This window comes from Cucurbita pepo, chromosome 4, assembly GCF_057944985.1.
Source record: "Cucurbita pepo subsp. pepo isolate OVF chromosome 4, ASM5794498v1, whole genome shotgun sequence".
NCBI lineage: Eukaryota > Viridiplantae > Streptophyta > Magnoliopsida > Cucurbitales > Cucurbitaceae > Cucurbita > Cucurbita pepo.
In genome coordinates, this window is record NC_141801.1 from 3,600,772 (window position 1) to 3,619,023 (window position 18,252).

The following is an 18,252-nucleotide window of genomic DNA, read 5'->3' on the forward strand; positions in this document are numbered from 1 at the left end:
ACTTATTGTAAAATGCTCAAAATGTGTACATGGTTGTATTTGAGATCCCATTGTTGAAGATAAAAAAAAAACGAAAACATTTTTATAAATGTGGAAACTTCTCCATAGCACACATTTTAAAATTGTGAGACTGATGGCGATATGTAAGGAGCCAAAATGGACCATATGTGCTAGAAGTGGCTTGAGAATTGTGTGAGCGAGGGCTCGACATGTGAAATTTCATAAACTTAAAAAACTCATTCATTTTAAACTTACTAAAACAACCTGCGATGTTGAACCATTCAAATCAAACAAAGAACAAGAGAAAAGACTGCCAAAAAGAAAAAAAAGGAAGAAGAAAAAGGGAAAGAGAAGTTATTATTTATTTGCACTAAAAAAAGCTGAAGAAAGTTGATGAAGAGTAATTACATTACAAGAAGAAGCTGAGGGGATAACCTATGACTTCAAAGAGGTTGGCATTGCAAGGTTGACGGCACTTCCCCCACCTGATTCTTTCCATTGTTGTGTAACTGTTTTGATCTGAGTGAAGAAATTAACCCCAGCCTTCCCTGTTTCCACAACACAAAACTCTTATTCCCAAACCCAAAAATCTTAAATAAATTGCATCCTATGAATCGACTTTCGTATTGAGCATGGAAGCAAACGACTCAAAATATTTCAAGATATAAGGACCAAAAGAACAATAAAGGCGAAAGTTCATGAACTGGGATAAGTTTAAACTAAAAGCTTACCATAAAAGTTGAGATCCCCAGCGAAAGATGCCTTTGAGCCAGTGAACGAGAAGAAGGGTAAGGGAACGGGGATTGGAACGTTGATTCCGACCTAATTCAAATCGAAAGTGATTTTGAGATACACGCCATTGTACAAATAAAACAGAGATAACCAAGCACTTGCAATAATTATGGTTTCGATTCCTTAAAATGGAAGTTATGAGATCATATCATAGTTTACATGATAAACACGAAGGAATAGTGTTAACATAAACATTGCCTCCACCTTGAGTTTCTTTATTTTCTCATCTGCTTTCAAAATCTAAACTAAATTTTTAAAAATTTAAAACATGGATAATAAAAACAGTGTTTATCTTTTAGAATTTGACTAAGAATTCAAATATTTCTCGAGAAAGGTGAAAACGCTATTAAACAGGACTTTAATTTCTTTGAGGGAAGGCAAAAGCCTCTTCCAAGATCACCTGAGGGGTTGGCTAGGATCATAATGTAAGGAGTTGGGCCTCGGTGCCCCAAATATATATACATATGTATATACGTGTTCATGTATGTATATATATATATAGAAAAAATTAAGTCTTTTCTTTTCAGTGTTACCTGTCCAGCTTCAATTTCAGTTTGAAACTTCCTCGCTGCTATGCCAGATTCGGTGAATATGGAAGCTCCATTGCCATACCTATTCGAAGCATATGATTTTTCCCAAGAATGTAAGCAATAGAGAAAGAAGCAGCAGCTATGAGAATAAAGGAAATGACAAACAATCCAGTACCTATTTCTGTTAACGATGCTAATGGCCTCCTCAAAACTTTCAGCCTGATGGGACAAGAAAGAATGAAATATAACAATATCTTTCACTAACGGATAGAATAATTAGAAAGATAAAGGTATGACAAGCAAACCTGCATGCAAAGCAGAACTGGGCCAAATATTTCTTCCTGGAAAGGGCAAGATAGTAATTTCTCAAGTTTAGTTCAACGTTCAGAATTATTATAGCAATTTCACTCATAAAAAAAAAAAAAAAGAAACCTTGTAGCACTCCATGTCAGGCGTCACGTCTGTTAAGACAGTAGGGCCAATAAAATTTCCATGCTCATATCCAGGAACCTGTTACAATCATGAAAAACTATCAGCGGAGATGCAGATATCGTTATAACTTTGTCTGTTATGAAGCTACTTTGGAATCATTTGGGGATTAGAACTCATCAGAAAATCAAGACAAAATGCTTGGAAACATTCATTTACATCCTTGCAAGTTTTATTCCTTGCGAAGTTACCTCCCTAGAAGAATTATTCGAGAGAATCTTCTTCGTTTCGCTGTGTTTAATTACGTACACATAGCCATTAAATTTCCTTATCAACACAATCAAACTGTAGAGAGAGAACAGTGAGAGAAAAGTGTACTTTTGTGAAGAAGTCACTAAAGGTATTGTCCATGGGTAACACTTTTTGGTCTTTTATGACAGACCCGATAATGCACGTGTACGAGAAAGTGTGTGAGGCAATCACATGATGATGATAAGTAGTTAAAGGTGGTCCCATGTAACTGGGTAGTTAAATAATGTAATGGTGGAAATGTCTAGGTATATATGGAGTGTGTGAAGGCTTTGAGGTAGATATTGAGTTTGTTCTTGAGAGGGTGAGTTGAGAGAGGCAGGAAGCTCAATAATTCTTCCCTTGGTTGTACTCTTATTGATAAATAATAGATTAGAGGTTTATCATTTTAGGATCTCCAAATTTGAAATTACCATCTCTGCCTACTAAATCTCTGTATTCACTCGACTACTTTTGTATTCATGATGCAATATGGACCATAGATAATTTATGCATCCCATGTCCGCTAGATCTATTAAATGCCGACAGAAAAAAGGATGGTTCTGGGACAAGAACAGTAACACAATACCACTATATCTCTCCCATCTAGCAGTAGCCTGGCTCCACTATCGATGCCAGATTGAACTAATCTGTGAATTCTCTCCTTTGCCTGTGAAACATGGAATTGCTTTCAGTATAACACTGCTACCACTGAGGGACTTCCCACGTAATAATGAAATATGAAAAACAAAAACAATAGTTTTTTCAAGTTTAAATTGTAGGAAAAAAAATGATCAAGTACCTGCTTGCTAATTACTGGACCAAGATCTGCATCAGGTTCTGTTCCAGAACTTACCTTCAGAGTTTTGGCACGTTCTACAAGTTTATCCTCCCTAGAAAAAGTTTATATTCTTTTGTGATAAATAAAGTATTATGGCTGCAATTTACAAATATTTTTTAGAACAGATGCAGTACAAAGAATTCAAATTTTGCATGTCCCAAAGTACAAAAACAATACAATTATCATGGTATCTGTTAACTTCAAGACGTACAAAGATCAATGGTTTTCTCAAACTGTTCCTAACCACTAAAAGTCTAAGCTAGAGCTCACAACTGCATAGAAGTTGCCAACTTCCAATTCACAAATTGCATTAGACGAATTCAAAACAGTAAGATTCAAAATGAAAAACTACTCAACTTTACCAATAAAAGCATGAACATAAAATCAATACAAAACAGAGGTGATGGACGCTGAAGAATCTGAAAAAGCCAAAAATAGGAATAGTACCACAATTTGGAGTCTCCAACAAAGACAACTGTACTGAGTGCCATGCACCTTTGTCCAGCAGCACCAAAACCAGCAGCAACCAAAGCATTCAAAGTAGCATCTATGTTGGCATCAGGCAAGACAATTGCATGATTTTTTGCCCCCATATTGGACTGAAACAGCCATAAACAGTCACTCGGATAATTAGCAGAGTTTCATTAAAAACAAGTACATATTTCTAAAAGTATTCTAAAATTTGTGATTAGTTTACTTGCCTGAACACGTTTTCCTTTAGCTGATCCCCTTGAAAATATATGCATGCCCGCCTTTCACATAAAAAAAGAAAAAGAATTTCAAATTAAAATCCAATCAATGAATCAATATTCAATATATTAGGTTGTATTAACTTGATAAACAAAACAGGTTGTGATAATTTTTAAAAGAAACAAACGTTTCTTAAGTGAAAATTGCACAAGATAAGGAAAAATCCCATGCCAAAAAGGATCATGAAACTGCTCCAATTGGCATTAATTGAAAAGAAGTCGTTACAAAGAGAAGTAAAAAGTATACACTACAGTACTACACCAAGTAAAAAAACTAATAATAGCCCAAAGCTCGACTCGGTCTGTCTCATCCTATAAATAACTTTTAAAACTCAATTGCCCCTTGAAGAAACATCCAAACTAATAATCCTGGGTTCTTTAAGCAGAAAGTGGAAAAGGCCCTTTCCTATAATAGAATCTAGGTTAAATTATAAATTTGATCCTTTAGTTTTGAGAACTTTATAATTTAGTCCCTATAGTTTTAAAGGTAGACTATTTTTTAGGTTTTATCAATCCACAAGGATGAAATTGTAACTTTCAAAACCACATCAATGGGACCAAATTTGTAATTTAACCTAAAATCTTAGTATGTTTCACAGAAAACCATTTGTAGAAATGAATGTAGAATGTATCGAAATTTCAAACTCCAGTATAAGTTCTTTCAGGTAAGATAGCTTACAATGTTTGAACCAACAAATGATATTGCTTTTATATCTTCATCATCACAAATGGCATTAACAACATCCTGCATAAAAATCAAAAAAATTAAAATAACATTTTGTTGATGCTGCAATCTAATCAAGTGACAGCCATCAAATTTAAGATAGGAGTTCAATCTAATGGGCATGGTTTCAGCATCTAATCATATAGTTTGAAGCTTGCAATATTGCAACACTGTCCAATGCCATGTGAGAAAATAATAATAATAAAATTAACAGCATTATAGACCAACATTTGTCCTTGATTGTACATCTAGGATTATAGATAGATCAATCAACGGGGTCAATATTATCTTTGCCATCCAAAAATCCAAAAAGAAGATTGATAAAGAACTCACATTAGTACCATGAACCACATTTAGGACACCATTAGGCAATCCAGCCTCCATTGCTAACTCTGCAAGGATTATAGAAGCCCCTGAAAACGCAAGAAAGTTCTGATTATTGAAATGACAGGAACAATTTACAGCTGTTCAAATATAGAAAAAACGTGGAAATGGAGATGACTTCCACCATGATCTACTCAATAACTTTGCGAACATGTATTTTCAGCTTAAGGCAGCTATTCAGTCATTGGGTCAAACTAATAACTCAGAATTTATGAGCGAGCAAGTATCCAAGTGTAAAACCACTTTCATCAACATCTAAATTTTCTCTTGTAATTTCTCCTTATTTAAAAAAGTTTTCTTCTACAGAAAAAAGATCCGCTAACATCTACACGAGCACTCAAGCATCCATTCAAGGTCTTCGTCAATGAAAATACATTCTGCTTCATGACTAATTAAGCTCTATTTATGTGTGTGTGTGTGTGTGTGTGGCGGTCGAGAGGGGGAGGAGATGAAAGTCTTCTCACTGATTTCGTTGAAATTCAACAAAAAACAACCCTTATAAAGGTTGTCCCCAAGCCAAAAATAAAACCCCATAGAGATCCCTACTAGGTCAAAGCCAAGCTAGTATTCATTAAATAAATAAACAATAAAAAGTATTAAAAAAAAAAGGACCCAGTTCGTATTAAAGTTATTTGGGGAATAATTCAAAAACAAAGATCACCTGGATCTTTTTCTGAAGGCTTCAAAACAAAGGTATTCCCACATGTAACAGCAATTGGAAACATCTGCAGAGAATCATCCCATGGTACAAATACTTATGTGTCAATCTATGATCATGAGAAAAGGCAAAGCTTATTAAAGTTATAATATCAGTACGGAATGAAGAAAATAGCTCTAAAGTTATTTTTGGGGGATAAACATATTTCATAGCAGCAAGTTTTTCACATAAAAAATTAAGTATATAACGACAGCTGACATTATAAGCATTGGAATAACAATGAACTATGAAGAATAACAGGCTAACCCATAGGGGAATCATGGCTGGAAAATTGAATGGACAAATCCCAGCACAAACGCCTAGAGGCTCTCTGATGCTGTACGTATCAATTCCATGTGAAACATTAGAGACATATTCCCCCATTTGCAGAGAAGCCATTCCACATGCATGTTCCACAACCTCTACATAAGATAAGCCATTTCAGTTTGATATTAAACATTCAGCATAAGTCATATAACAAAATGAACTTTCCCATCTCATAATCACAAGAGTAGACAGGGAGCAGCTAAGAGGTGAAGGATTATAACCTAGCCCCCGGAATACATCTCCATGCGCATCCTTTAATGTTTTTCCTTGTTCTGTGGTAATATTTAGAGCAAGTTTGTCCTGAAATCAAGAAAACGAAAATTGCAAAAAAATTTTAAGTGAATTTAGAATATTCCTTTTCTGGAAAAACAAAGATACCTACAAACTTACAATATCTCGCCTGATAAGTTCTTGAAGCTTGAGCATAACTCTTTGGCGAGTTGTGACTGGGGTATTACGCCATGCAGGAAAAGCCTGCTTTGCTGCAGATACTGCAGCTTTAAATTCTTCATTTGTGGTTAATGGAACTTGAGAAACAACTTCTTGGGTCGCCTATAAACAAAACACACATTTTTCTTAGCCATATCTCAAAATATATATCATTCTCAAACCTGAAATAGACAAGAGAACGTATAAATGAGCTGGTAACTCACTGGATTTATGACATCTATGAATGCTGAGGATCGGGAATCAACAAAATTCCCTCCTATAAGATTAGGAACTCTCTGGCACAAGAAAAAGAGGATAAAAGATAAGAATTTAAATGAGGAATGAAAGATACGGGATAGATAAATGTTATTAACAAAATGTCACAATCCTGAAGCAGTTATAAGTTGAAAAAAAAGATTTCAACTGGAATTCTATCAATGGACAGTTACATAAATAAATCAAGAAAGATTTGCAAAAATGAAGTATATGTCAACCTTCCGTATTAAAGTAAGCTGAAACAATTTTTGGCCCCGATAATAAGCACGATATTTCGGTTACGAAACAAAAGGCCAACTACATTGATGATTGAACTAAGAGAACGTATAGATCATCTTCTTTTTCATTAGCTGCAATATAATTGCTGAACATAAAGAGCTACAGAAGACTATTTCAGACAATTCCCTCTCAATATAAGCAGTTCAAGCAGCAAAGGCCAGTCTCTCCAAAAAAACAACTACAAACACAAAAACGAAGCAAAATTGGGGACAGTAAAAGGCAAAGCATAGCTTGGACTTTCCCCGTCCTGTAACGCCCCAGATTCACCGCTAGCAGATATTGTCCTCTTTGGGCTTTCCCTTTCGAGCTTCCCCTCAAGGCTTTAAAACGCGCCTACTAGGGGAAGGTTTCCACACCCTTATAAATGGTGGTTTGTTCTCCTCCCCAACCAATATGGGACATCACAATCCACCCCCCTTCGGGGCCCAGCGTCCTAGCTGGCACTCTTTCCTTCCTCCAATCAATGTGCGACCACCCCCAAATCCACCCCCTTTGGGGCCTAGTGTCCTTACTGGCACACCGCCTCGTGTCTACCCCCCTTCGGAAAACAGCAAGAAGGCTGGCACACCGCCTCGTGTCTACCCCCCTTCGGAGAACAGCAAGAAGGCTGGCACATCGTCCCATGTCTGGCCCTGATACCATTTGTAACAGCCCAGATCCACCGCTAGCAGATATTGTCCTCTTTGGGCTTTCCCATTTGGGCTTCCCCTCAAGGCTTTAAAAGGCGTCTACTAGGGGAAGGTTTCCACACCCTTATAAAGGGTGGTTTGTTCTCCTCCCCAACTAATGTGGGACATCACACGTCCTGTCCAGCGACTTCCTCAGAACCAAAACCACGCAAACAGAGTTCCTCATTCAAACCACAAGCGCAGATAATCACCAAGCTATAATAAAAAAAGAAAAAGAAGAAACCAATGCAACGTGCTCAGCATCCAAAATTGCTCGCCTCTCGAGCATTCAAACTTAATAGGACAGATTTTCTATTAAAAAGACGAAGTCTCCAAGAAAACAAACGCTGCCTTACCGGAGGATTAGGCTTGGAAGACGGTTCAGGAGAGGTGGAGAATCGAGAATTGCCAAGAGCAAAGATCTGAGGCCTCAGAACATTCAATTTCCTCACTGCAACATGATCCCAAACACAATCAAGACGCAACATCCATTAACAAACCAAAATTCAGAAACAAATTTCATCCCAATCCAAGAACTTTACCTCGCCGAATCGAAAACTGCAACATTTTCTCCCCGATTGAAGATGATCACACTTTCCCACAAGCGCCAACGAGAGATTCGGCTGTTTACAAACAAAAGCTGGACAATGTTCTAGTTAACTGGGTTATTATCCTGTGCGAGATGAGCGGTGGTCGCTTTGGTTTTAGACCGTTAGATAGACGATGATCAGGTTGATTAAGATTTGGAGAGAGGATCAAACGGTGGAGATTTCGTTTTGGTACTTTATGGCATAAATAAGAAGTTGCGTGCGTTGCAGCATGGTGGTCTTATATGGATTTAGATTCGATTTACGAAATAATTATAATAACAATAATAAAATTTATTATTATTATTATTATTAATACAAACTTTGGTGAGTGCTTGTGAGGACATGACTCAGCATTTACATAAGGATAACATTAGGAGTGCTTATCACATGGACCATATAGGGGTAGTCTTGTCTTTTTGCTTTTAGGTTCAAGCTCGACTCTAGCCCAATTAGTTGAGATGGGTTAGCCCATCTCAAATAATTTACGTTGAGTAGGTCGGAGTTGAAAAATTTTAGATTGGTCCAATAGATTTTTTTGGACTAAAGTCAATTTATAAGAATCATTCCCTAAATTAGCCAATCTGGGACTCAATGTCTCTTGAGGCTTATGGAGCTCTCGAACAGCCTCCCTTTAATCGAGGCTCGACTCCTTTCTCTGGAGCCATCGAACGAAGTACACCCTTTGTTCGATATTAGTCACTTTTGACTACACCTTTAAGGTTCACAATTCTTTGTTCGATATTTGATGATTCTATTATCATGTTAGGAATCACGGATCTCCACCATGGTATGATATTGTTCACTTTAAGCACAAGCTCTCGTGGCTTTGTTTTGGACTTCCCCAAAAGGCCTCATCCTAATGATGATGTATTCCTTTACAAAATGGAGTCTAAAAAAAGAGGTAAGGGAAAGGCTTCCACGTTCTACACACAAATTTCAATCCTAAAACAATATGAATAAACGAATCAATGAAAGAAAAAGCTTCATAGGATTTGACAAACCAAAAGGAATTCATCAAAGAATTTACAAAGATAATTGGGAGTTTGTGTTGGTTGTAGAGTAAGTATAGGAAAAAGGGTTGTCATTGGCAGCTGAGGGAGCATAGAACATAGGCACAGGCATTTGTGTTGGGAGCTTAGGCAAAGGGGCCTCAAAGTCCAAAACCTTAATAGCTTGCCTTATGGAAGCCCTTAGATTATGATTTGGGTGTGCGCACCACAGCCCCACAGTCATCAAACATACCATTTCCTCTTGGTTGAACTCTCCATTCAATGCCTTATCAGCTGCCTCTAGCAGCCTTCCTTGTCCATACAGCCCCCATACCCAATTCACCAAGCTAATCTTTTCTTCATCTTCTTCATGGTGCTCCACTGCTTTCCTCCCACAGGCTATTTCCAATGCCACGACTCCAAAACTGTAGACATCTGATTCCTTGCTCGCCTTGCTTGTTAGGAGGGACTCTGGAGCTAGGTAGCCCATTGTGCCTGCCACGACGGTTGTGGGCGAGCGGAGACCGTGGTCGACTAGTCTAGCTAGACCGAAATCGCCGACTTTAGCGTTGAAGTTCGAGTCCAACATGATGTTGCTTGACTTGATATCTCTGTGGACTACGCATTGCTCCCAATCCTCATGGAGGTAGAGCAAGGCAGAGGCTATGCCATGAGCTATTTTGAATCTTACAGGCCATGAGAGACGTGGTTTCTTTCCGAACAAATGGGAATCCAAGCTCCCGTTCGGCATGTACTCGTAGACTAGTAAGAAATGGCCGCGTTCGTGGCTGTATCCGACGAGTTGCACGAGATTTCGATGGCCCAAACGGCTTATGATGTTCACCTCAGAGATGTATTCCTTTTTGCCCTGTTTGGAATTGCTTGATATCTTCTTTGCTGCTATTTCCATGTTTAGTTCTGTGATAAAGCCCTTGTAAACACCACCAAAGCCCCCTTGTCCAAGCTTTCCCTGTTCAGAGAAATTGTTGGTTGCTTTAACCAGTTCCTTATATGAAAATCTCTTTGGCCCAGTACCCTTTATGAACTCTTCATCATCAACAACATTCTCCACCATGCCAGTTTCTTCATCTTCATCAAATTCATCATCACTATCTCCCTCTGTTCTTTCTTTCTGTTTCCTTCTTGTTCTTCGCCACCAAACAGCAAATACCAAACCAGACACAGATATCAAACCCACCAATCCACACACCAGCCCCACAAGCCACAATTTGGATTTCCCCCCAACAGTTTCAGTTTCAACAATCAAATCCAAACTCGACGTGAAATTCCAACTTCTAATTGCTTGAATTGGGATCGACTCACCTGTTGATGCAGAGAAGCCAACGATCACTCTAGCCGGAAGATTTTCCTTCAAATCAATTGGAATATCAGTAAGATTCAATGTAATCGACTCGTTTGGAACCTGAGGATCTTTCAGCGTAACATCCAATCTCCTCAATGTTCCATTGTAAGTGATTCTTGCACCCAAAATGTCTCCTGAAACCATCGTATTACTCCAAGTACGATTAGTCACGGACACAATGGAATTCACATCAACACCAACATGATTATCGCTAGGATCCCACGGATCTTTAAAAATATCGAACTCAACGGCGACGATCTGATTCGACGGATCACCGTTGTTCGATTGATTGAACAATCCTAACCATCCACCGCCGGAATTCAAAGGAGGCGATGTCGAATTCTCCGCAGCTAGGAAGAAAGCGATTCCACCGGCGGAGGCGTTCGACCTCCCGTTGGAAAACAAGATCACAAACTCGAAATAAGTGGTGAAATCAGCGGATATGTTAGTGACTGGGTCCCATAGTTGAATCGGCAGCGAGAAGTAAGCTCTTCCAGTGTCGTTGTTGATCCTACCACCGATCTGGTTATCGGTGAGCCGGATGGAAGGATGATCGAGGACTGTACCTCTTGCGGCACTGTTGACGAAAGTGATATTGGTGGAATCGGGGAAAGACGAGAAGGAGAAATCGAAGGAGCTGCAACAATGGAAGAAGGCGAAAATTAACAACAAAAAACACGAATTAGCAGTGAAATTTGTAGTTTCAGAACACATTTCGAACTCCGAACGATTGAAAAAACGGAAAAAGAGTTCATGAACTAGGGCTAATCTGAAGAATCAAAGAAATATACCAGATAGGGTTCTTTAATTTGAAGATTTATTGATCTTCTCGTCAGCCACCTACCAGATTGATCCATAGCATAACCTACTGAGAACACCAGAAGCGACCTAGTCAACAACATTGAGTCGTCAATATTGGAACACCTTTTAATCTTCTTCCGTCATGGCTTCCTCCGTTTCGTCGCCCATTCTTCGTAAGAACTTGGCGCGTTTTTTGAATCCAAATCTTAAATATAAAATTTATTAAATTAACCTCAAAACTTTGATTTAGTCCACTTTAAAAAGATCCTAATTTTTTTTAATATTTCTTGAATTTCTCTTTTAATATGAAATTTCATACAAACTACGAACTGAGCTAAAGTTGAATAAAGTTAGAATTTTGACGAAACTCACAAAAACGTAAGAAATAAATTTTTAGTCAACTTTGGATGCATTTATTTCTGTGTAAATAATGAAATAGGATAAACTAATTTTTTTTGGAAAGTTGGATTACAACTCTACAAATTTGGTGAAGAGTTAAGTTGGGGATAACGGGGACATCTGACATGCAGCCTCATGCAGCATACCTTAGACTAGCATAACTGGGGCATCTAGCCACATGCAACACACCTTGGACAGGTATAATTGGGACATCTAACATGTAGCCATATACAACATACTTTGGACAAGCATAACTATGACATCCTCCCTCACTCAACTGGTTGACATCTCGATGTAAGATGATGCTGACTTCAGGTTTCTCGACGCATTTCCAACTATATTGAGGAGTCTCTTCCAATTTGTTAAGCACGGTTGAAAACTACTTCTCGATTTGTTGACTATGCACGTCTTCTCTATTAGAGGGAAGTCGTACCACCTCCTTATGCTTGATGTCTTCTTGGTTGGGATAGTAACATGAAGTCGTACCACCTCCTTATGCTTGATGTCTTCTTGGTTGGGATAGTAACATTTCATGTTTCATGTTACTCATGTAGACCACGAGACTAATCCTCATTCCATGGGAGCAATAGGATCCTATAGTCTTCCCCTAGTCTTCTTTCGACCGACCTTTCTCTTCATCTGTCTTGATGGTATTTTGCTTTGATGGTATTTTCTGCGTAAACTATGCATAAGGTTGAGTTTTCATTGAAGGAAATCTTTCCATTACAAATCCGAGAACTCGGTTCAATACCTTATCAAACAAGCTACATAAAATTTATGTCACATTTTTCAACATGTAAAATAGAATTAACATGAAAACTTAACAGGAATTTGGAGAATCATTCAAATGAATTCTATTTACAACTCTCAAACATTAGAGGATCCTTCAAACATCAGAGACTCTATGGGAACAATGGAAAACTCAAAGACTTCTTGAGAACTTGGATTATAGAGCCACTACCATGTATGTAGAGCCATTTTCCATATAACAGTACATCTATTACTCTCCTTTTCAACTCATTTGTACTCAAGTTCTTGTGTTCTTGTTCCTCTTTTGTACACAAACAAATTTCAATTCAAAGAAAAAACGGGAAATCAGCAGCAATTATCTTCAAATCAAGCTCAAAAAGTGTTTCAAAAAGCCTCCCCCTTTTCATCAGCCCCCAACTTTTAATCACATTTCACATCTGAAAACCATTAAAATAAACAACATAAAGACCATGAATGTTCATCCCCCCTTTTTTTTCAGACATGATGAAGAAGCTGATTTATAATCTATCTTTATACCTCAGTATCTCGTTTCTGATGTGTTCAGTGGACAGCTAGTTCCGAAAGCTGTTAGTAATATATCCTATGAATGACCGTCACCGTCACCGTCACCGTCTGATTCGCTATCGGAGGAACTACCTTCTGTATCAGAACCTGCAAGAGAGATTGAAAATAATTTAGCCACAAGAAGCTTTTCCATGATTCAGACTCACAATCCTCACAACAATTGTCATACCACTTGAGGAGGAAGAATCATCACTGTCTGAACTACTTGAGCTATCTGACCTACTACTACTAGCATGAGCAGCTGCATCGTTTTCAATTTCAACAGGAGGGAAACCACCCACTGGCATCATCTCCTCGTCCCCAATGTCCACATCTTCCTCACCCATATCCCCTTTTCTAAGCGTCTTTGCCTCTGTTTTAGCCTCATTCAATTCATTTGCACATGATATCTATAACACAAAATGGAAAAAGTACAATAACCCCATCAGACAAACCAGCAAAATATGGAAAAATTAAAGAAAATAAACATGCCCTCCAGGTATTTACCTCATTATTCGCTTTAATGGAATCAGCGTTTGCATTGTCACTGATGAGGGATTGCTGCTTGACTTTGCTCATCATTTTCTTCCAATCTGTCACCAGCCGGTCGAGTTCCCAAAGGGTCTCGGTATCAACTGCCTCAATGTCAAGCTCAATCTCGTCCCCATCCTGTGTCAAATTTCCACTCCTCTTCTTCACAATCTGTATCACTTGGTCCATTTTCTCAGGAGGCAAGCCCTGCAACCCAACTCCCAATTTGTGTTTCTCCTCCAAACTCATCTCCCTTTTGTTCGGATCCTTTGGCTTTGGCTGCCTTACAACAGGCTTCACTTGAGGAGCCCGCACTGGTGATGGGGTTTTCACTGGCGACTGTATTGAAGGCGGTTTCGATGAGCTCAATGGCGCTTCCACCTTCGCCTCTTCTACATGATTCCAAGAACTGGCTTGCAATTCCTCCTCATACAGGTCTGGCTGCACCAGGTCGCCCATCTTCTCACTAACAGTGCGAAACAATTCCTCAAATTTCACCAACCACTGCTCAGCCAGGACATGGACATCATGACCTTTTGGATTGTACAACATGGCATTGTTAAAGGTTAGCCTAATATCTTCAGCAAAATCCAACGGTGAGTTATATAAATTCCTAGCTAGTTTAGATTTCACAGTCCCTAAATCCATAGGACGCTTAACAATATCATAATAATCATGGAGACGCAGCCCAACCACATCCACAGGTTTGTTGAAGATCGAACCATACTTCTGCTTCATCAACTTGTTCAAGATTTGAGAGCAAGCCTTCATCAGATTCTTAACTTCAAACAAATTGGAAACCTGCAAATCTCTACCGAATCTAGGCAGCGGCTTCGGCTGCTTGTTAATCTCCTTAGTCTTGGACGATTTCTTGAAACAATTAGTTCCGAAAGCAATGCCGACAGATTCAAGGCGATTCTTGAATCTCCTAACTTGTTCAAGCTCCGCGAGTAAACGTTTCTTAAGAAGAACCAAATCCCTCCCTGAACACGAAGATATATTTAAACTCACATATTGATTGTACTCGGAATTCGAAGATCCATGGTGACGATCGATGTAAGACTCATCATCCGAGTGTGATTGAGTTGTTACGTTGCCCAATCCTCCATCCATCTGTTGGAGGTTGTTAATTTCACCATTAGTTTTCCTCTTTTTCGTATTAGGTTTAGATTTAAGGTTCGAGAACGGAACTCTCGCCATAAACACTCCTCCTCTAACACTGCCGCCGCCGTTGCGTTTGATCGTCGGCTAACTGGTTTAGTTGTTTCGATTCACTAAAACAAAGCTCCGGTGAGGAAATTTGTACCGAAGAAACAAGAACGACGGATCAACAAGAACAGAAGGCGGGAAAACGAAACTCCACTGGCACTTGATTCTTCTCTCCTCGGCGCCAAATTCAACCCCGAAAAAATTATTCAAAAATCGAAAGGAAAAAAATAAATTTCCTAAAGGGAAATTAGGGTTTAAGGATAAACCACTTCAACCTAACTACTGTGAGAGATGAAGAATGATGAGAGGCATGGGGGGTATTTAAAGGACTCGAGGTCTGCCCGTAATATTTGGGCAGTGTGATGGCCGTCGATGAAGATCGACCAACTAATCTTGCGGTGAATACGCTGTGGCTTGCTGCCCGGTGTGCTGACCAAATGAGCTGGAATGGACGGTGGATGTCCGGAGTTGTTTACCGCGTGGTGAATTTGGAGCGTTGGATGATGGGAATCGGAAAAGACCGGGAAAATATTTAATTTAATTCTCTTTTATGATTTCGCCGAATTTAATTTCTTTTTTTTATTTCATTTATATTTAGACTTTCGAATTTATTTTATATTGATCTCTAATATTTTAAATATTTAATTTAGATCTTATTCGAAAAAACTCTTTTAAATTTCAAATATTTAAAAATGATGTTTTTTTATTTTATTTTTTCCAATTTTGAATTTTGACTTAGTTGTTGTTTATAATGAAAAATAAGAATTTATTTTGGATGATTCGAAAAAATTAGATCAACCTAACTCAAATTGAATTTATTTATTTTTTAATTATTTAAAAAATTATTATCATTAATTTAAATGTTAATTAAGTGTTTTTAAACTTTTAGAAAAAAAAATCAATATCGATACGCTGAGGGATGGAATTGATGCATTTGTTCAAGAATTTACAAGGAATTGCGCCATTAAGCTATCCCTTCAAGATTAAAAAAACTTACATCACACCCGATTCTACTAATGGGTTATATCGATTATGAGATCTTGAAGAGAAATCTGCAAGGGAAAAGTTCAAATAAGACAATATTATTGGATAGGTATGGCAACCCTAGAGGAGTGAATAGGGTTTTTAACGATAAAAGTATTTAGACGTGATTAATTTTTTTAATTATGAAACCTTTTACAAATGAGTAGAAGATGATAATTATTAGAGCAAAATAATTAGTCAAAACAATAATCAACTAAAACATGTTATAACTCCCAATAATAATTTTGAAATTAAATAGGAAAGAGTTAAAAAATATGACACCTTAGTTTGATAGTGGTTTGGTCAAACTCGACCTACTCCACTCCCCGAGCGCCTCTTGGGAATTTGAATAAAGAATTTTCTCAACTCTTTCTATGGATCAGAGCCAAATCTCTCCACCAATCTTTTTACGAGTTCAAGAGCAAACTCAATCATTTCTGCAGGGATCAAACCTGTACAAATATTTGAATTTGGTAGTAACACTCTCTCACTCTACAATAAATAAAAATAAAAATAAAAAATTCTCCTAAAAATAAGATAATAAAAATAAAATTGGAAGCTTGGAGAGAACCACAAACAATTGAGACTTTGAACAGAATGAGAATTTGAGAATTTATGGAAGTTGTGTTAAAAATGTGGAGAAGTTGATGAGTTTATATAGAAAAGAAAAGTGGCAAAAAGTAGAATTAATATCGATTGTGTTAAGAGTAATGGAGGTAATGGTGATGGAGATTAAAAGTAAATAAATAAGAAAAAAATTTAAATTCATTTATTTAATTTTTTTTAATATAATAATAATATAATATAAAAATAATAAAAATCAACAATTTTCAAATAAAAAAATTCCTTCATAACAGTTACCGCCTCCGCTGAGCCTTTTCTTATCTCCTTTGCAGGAAGGCAGGCCTCGCGCTCCAAATGGCGTCTGTTCTCCTTCTGGAATTCGTCTTTTCTTTGTTTGTATCACCGAGACACCCGAAGGGCCGGCCATATGTACCTCGCCTCGGGAGACCGGGCCCATTCAAATCAAAAGAGAATGAGCACCTACGACTAAGGGGAATGGAATGTCAGTCCCATGATAAATTTAAAATTTATTATAAATATAATAATATAATAATAATAAAACTATGGAAGTAATACTAAAATTTTAAAATATAATAATATAATATAGTAATAATAAAAATCGACGTGAGTAATAGATTCAAATCTATACTATGTAAAAATAATTAAAGGTCGACTCCACCATTTATTACTCTTCCAAAATTATAAGTGTCATACTTTGATTTGTCCATTATTTTAATTTAGCTGTCACATCATCATCACGTCGAGTATGTTGTATTGATTGTAATTTCTTCGTTTTAGCTCTGATTTAAGAGATTGAAAAGTCGTTGAAATTGTTATTTCTAACCTTATACTGTGTACCGTTCAAAATACTAAAAATTGTTAATAATTAAAGGTAGGTTTGTTATCATCAAAACATCAATCAATTAATTAAAATTAATTAAGGACAAAAAGCCAACAAATACGTGCCAGCTGCGGACTTCAACTGTTATATAAACTCTGACTTCGAACTGAATTTGAATAAAATCTTTGACATCGAAATATCGTAATGATTAACATATTAAAAAAAACATTAAATTATGAGTTGGATTAGGTTCTCTCGTACGATATAATTGATTAGTGGATATAAGATGGAGAAGCAAATATAATGATGATTCATGATGAGATTTAAACTATATACTATACAACTTGTTCTTATAATTTAATGAAAATATATAATGTGTCACCAAAGTCAAAAATTAAACCCATAAATTTAATATTTTATTTTAATTTATTTTATCCAATTCAAGATGTGGAAGAACAAAGATAAGAAAGTGACATAAACTTGGCCTTTAATTCAAAGGAAAGTGAGGTAGTGAAGGAACAATTTAGGACACTTGTCAATAGGATAAGGGGACAACAAATATTAAATATTTTATTTTTTAATTAATTAGAATGGTTGGGAAGAAAATTAACTTTGGCTAGTTCTTATGCTGGGCTAGATATATGCCGGCTATGAGCCCGGGCTATTATAGTTGATATTAGAGCTAGACACCGAGCGATGTGCCAACGAGGAGGCTGAACCTTGGAGAGAAACGGACACTAAGTGGTGTGCCAACGAGGATGCTGGGTGTCACGGTCATGCTCGTCCAAAGCGTGCTGCCCATGGCCGCATGCCTATGACAAGCCCAACCCTTTATGTCTTTTCATACAAGCCCAACCCTTTATGTCTTTTCATATTCTAGTGTTTTACTTTTGTATTTTAAGGAAGTATTACGTTTCAGAAATATCATATCTAGGCCTGTTGGACATGAAATGTCTCAGAATGTACTATAGGGAGATACGACTAGTTGTCAACTTCTCCCTACCCAAGGTTATATATTGTGAGCCGTTGTTATTTCTCTCTTGCTTGTTGATATAATGTCTCTTTCGAAAATCTCTCTCTGCCCTCGTTTTCTAAAACCTTCTCTTAAAACCGAGGCCAGAGGCTCGAGCATACGTCGCTTGGCCGTAAGCAACACAAGAACAAATTGGCTTAGCTCACTTGTCATTGGAAAGTGAGTGCCACATAATTGCAAGT

The 18,252-nt window shown here is 37.4% G+C and overlaps 3 protein-coding genes across 3 annotated transcripts; all 3 read right to left on the reverse strand.

Moving 5' to 3' along the window:
* Nucleotides 1-337: 337 nt before the first annotated feature.
* On the reverse strand, nucleotides 338-8,115 carry ALDH6B2 (aldehyde dehydrogenase 6B2). The gene is made up of 19 exons (XM_087123566.1): nucleotides 7,956-8,115; nucleotides 7,770-7,864; nucleotides 6,415-6,486; nucleotides 6,152-6,313; nucleotides 5,983-6,061; nucleotides 5,702-5,856; nucleotides 5,399-5,462; nucleotides 4,687-4,766; nucleotides 4,309-4,374; nucleotides 3,582-3,632; nucleotides 3,328-3,479; nucleotides 2,842-2,932; nucleotides 2,629-2,709; nucleotides 1,755-1,832; nucleotides 1,628-1,663; nucleotides 1,498-1,541; nucleotides 1,326-1,404; nucleotides 732-822; nucleotides 338-548 (listed from the first exon to the last, which is right to left on the reverse strand). Exons 1-19 carry the CDS (start codon nucleotides 7,978-7,980, stop codon nucleotides 436-438), a joined length of 1,614 nt encoding a protein of 537 aa, XP_086979692.1. The 5' UTR covers nucleotides 7,981-8,115; the 3' UTR covers nucleotides 338-435.
* Nucleotides 8,116-8,968: 853 nt separating this feature from the next.
* LOC111792210 (L-type lectin-domain containing receptor kinase IX.1) lies at nucleotides 8,969-11,140 on the reverse strand. Its single transcript, XM_023673554.2, has one exon. It carries the CDS (start codon nucleotides 11,067-11,069, stop codon nucleotides 9,027-9,029), a length of 2,043 nt encoding a protein of 680 aa, XP_023529322.2. The 5' UTR covers nucleotides 11,070-11,140; the 3' UTR covers nucleotides 8,969-9,026.
* A 1,702-nt stretch (nucleotides 11,141-12,842) lies between these two features.
* On the reverse strand, nucleotides 12,843-14,891 carry LOC111793334 (transcription factor GTE7). The gene is made up of 3 exons (XM_023675171.2): nucleotides 13,377-14,891; nucleotides 13,060-13,279; nucleotides 12,843-12,977 (listed from the first exon to the last, which is right to left on the reverse strand). The coding sequence occupies exons 1-3, from the start codon at nucleotides 14,598-14,600 to the stop codon at nucleotides 12,907-12,909; spliced, it is 1,515 nt and encodes a 504-aa protein (XP_023530939.2). The 5' UTR covers nucleotides 14,601-14,891; the 3' UTR covers nucleotides 12,843-12,906.
* Nucleotides 14,892-18,252: the final 3,361 nt, after the last annotated feature.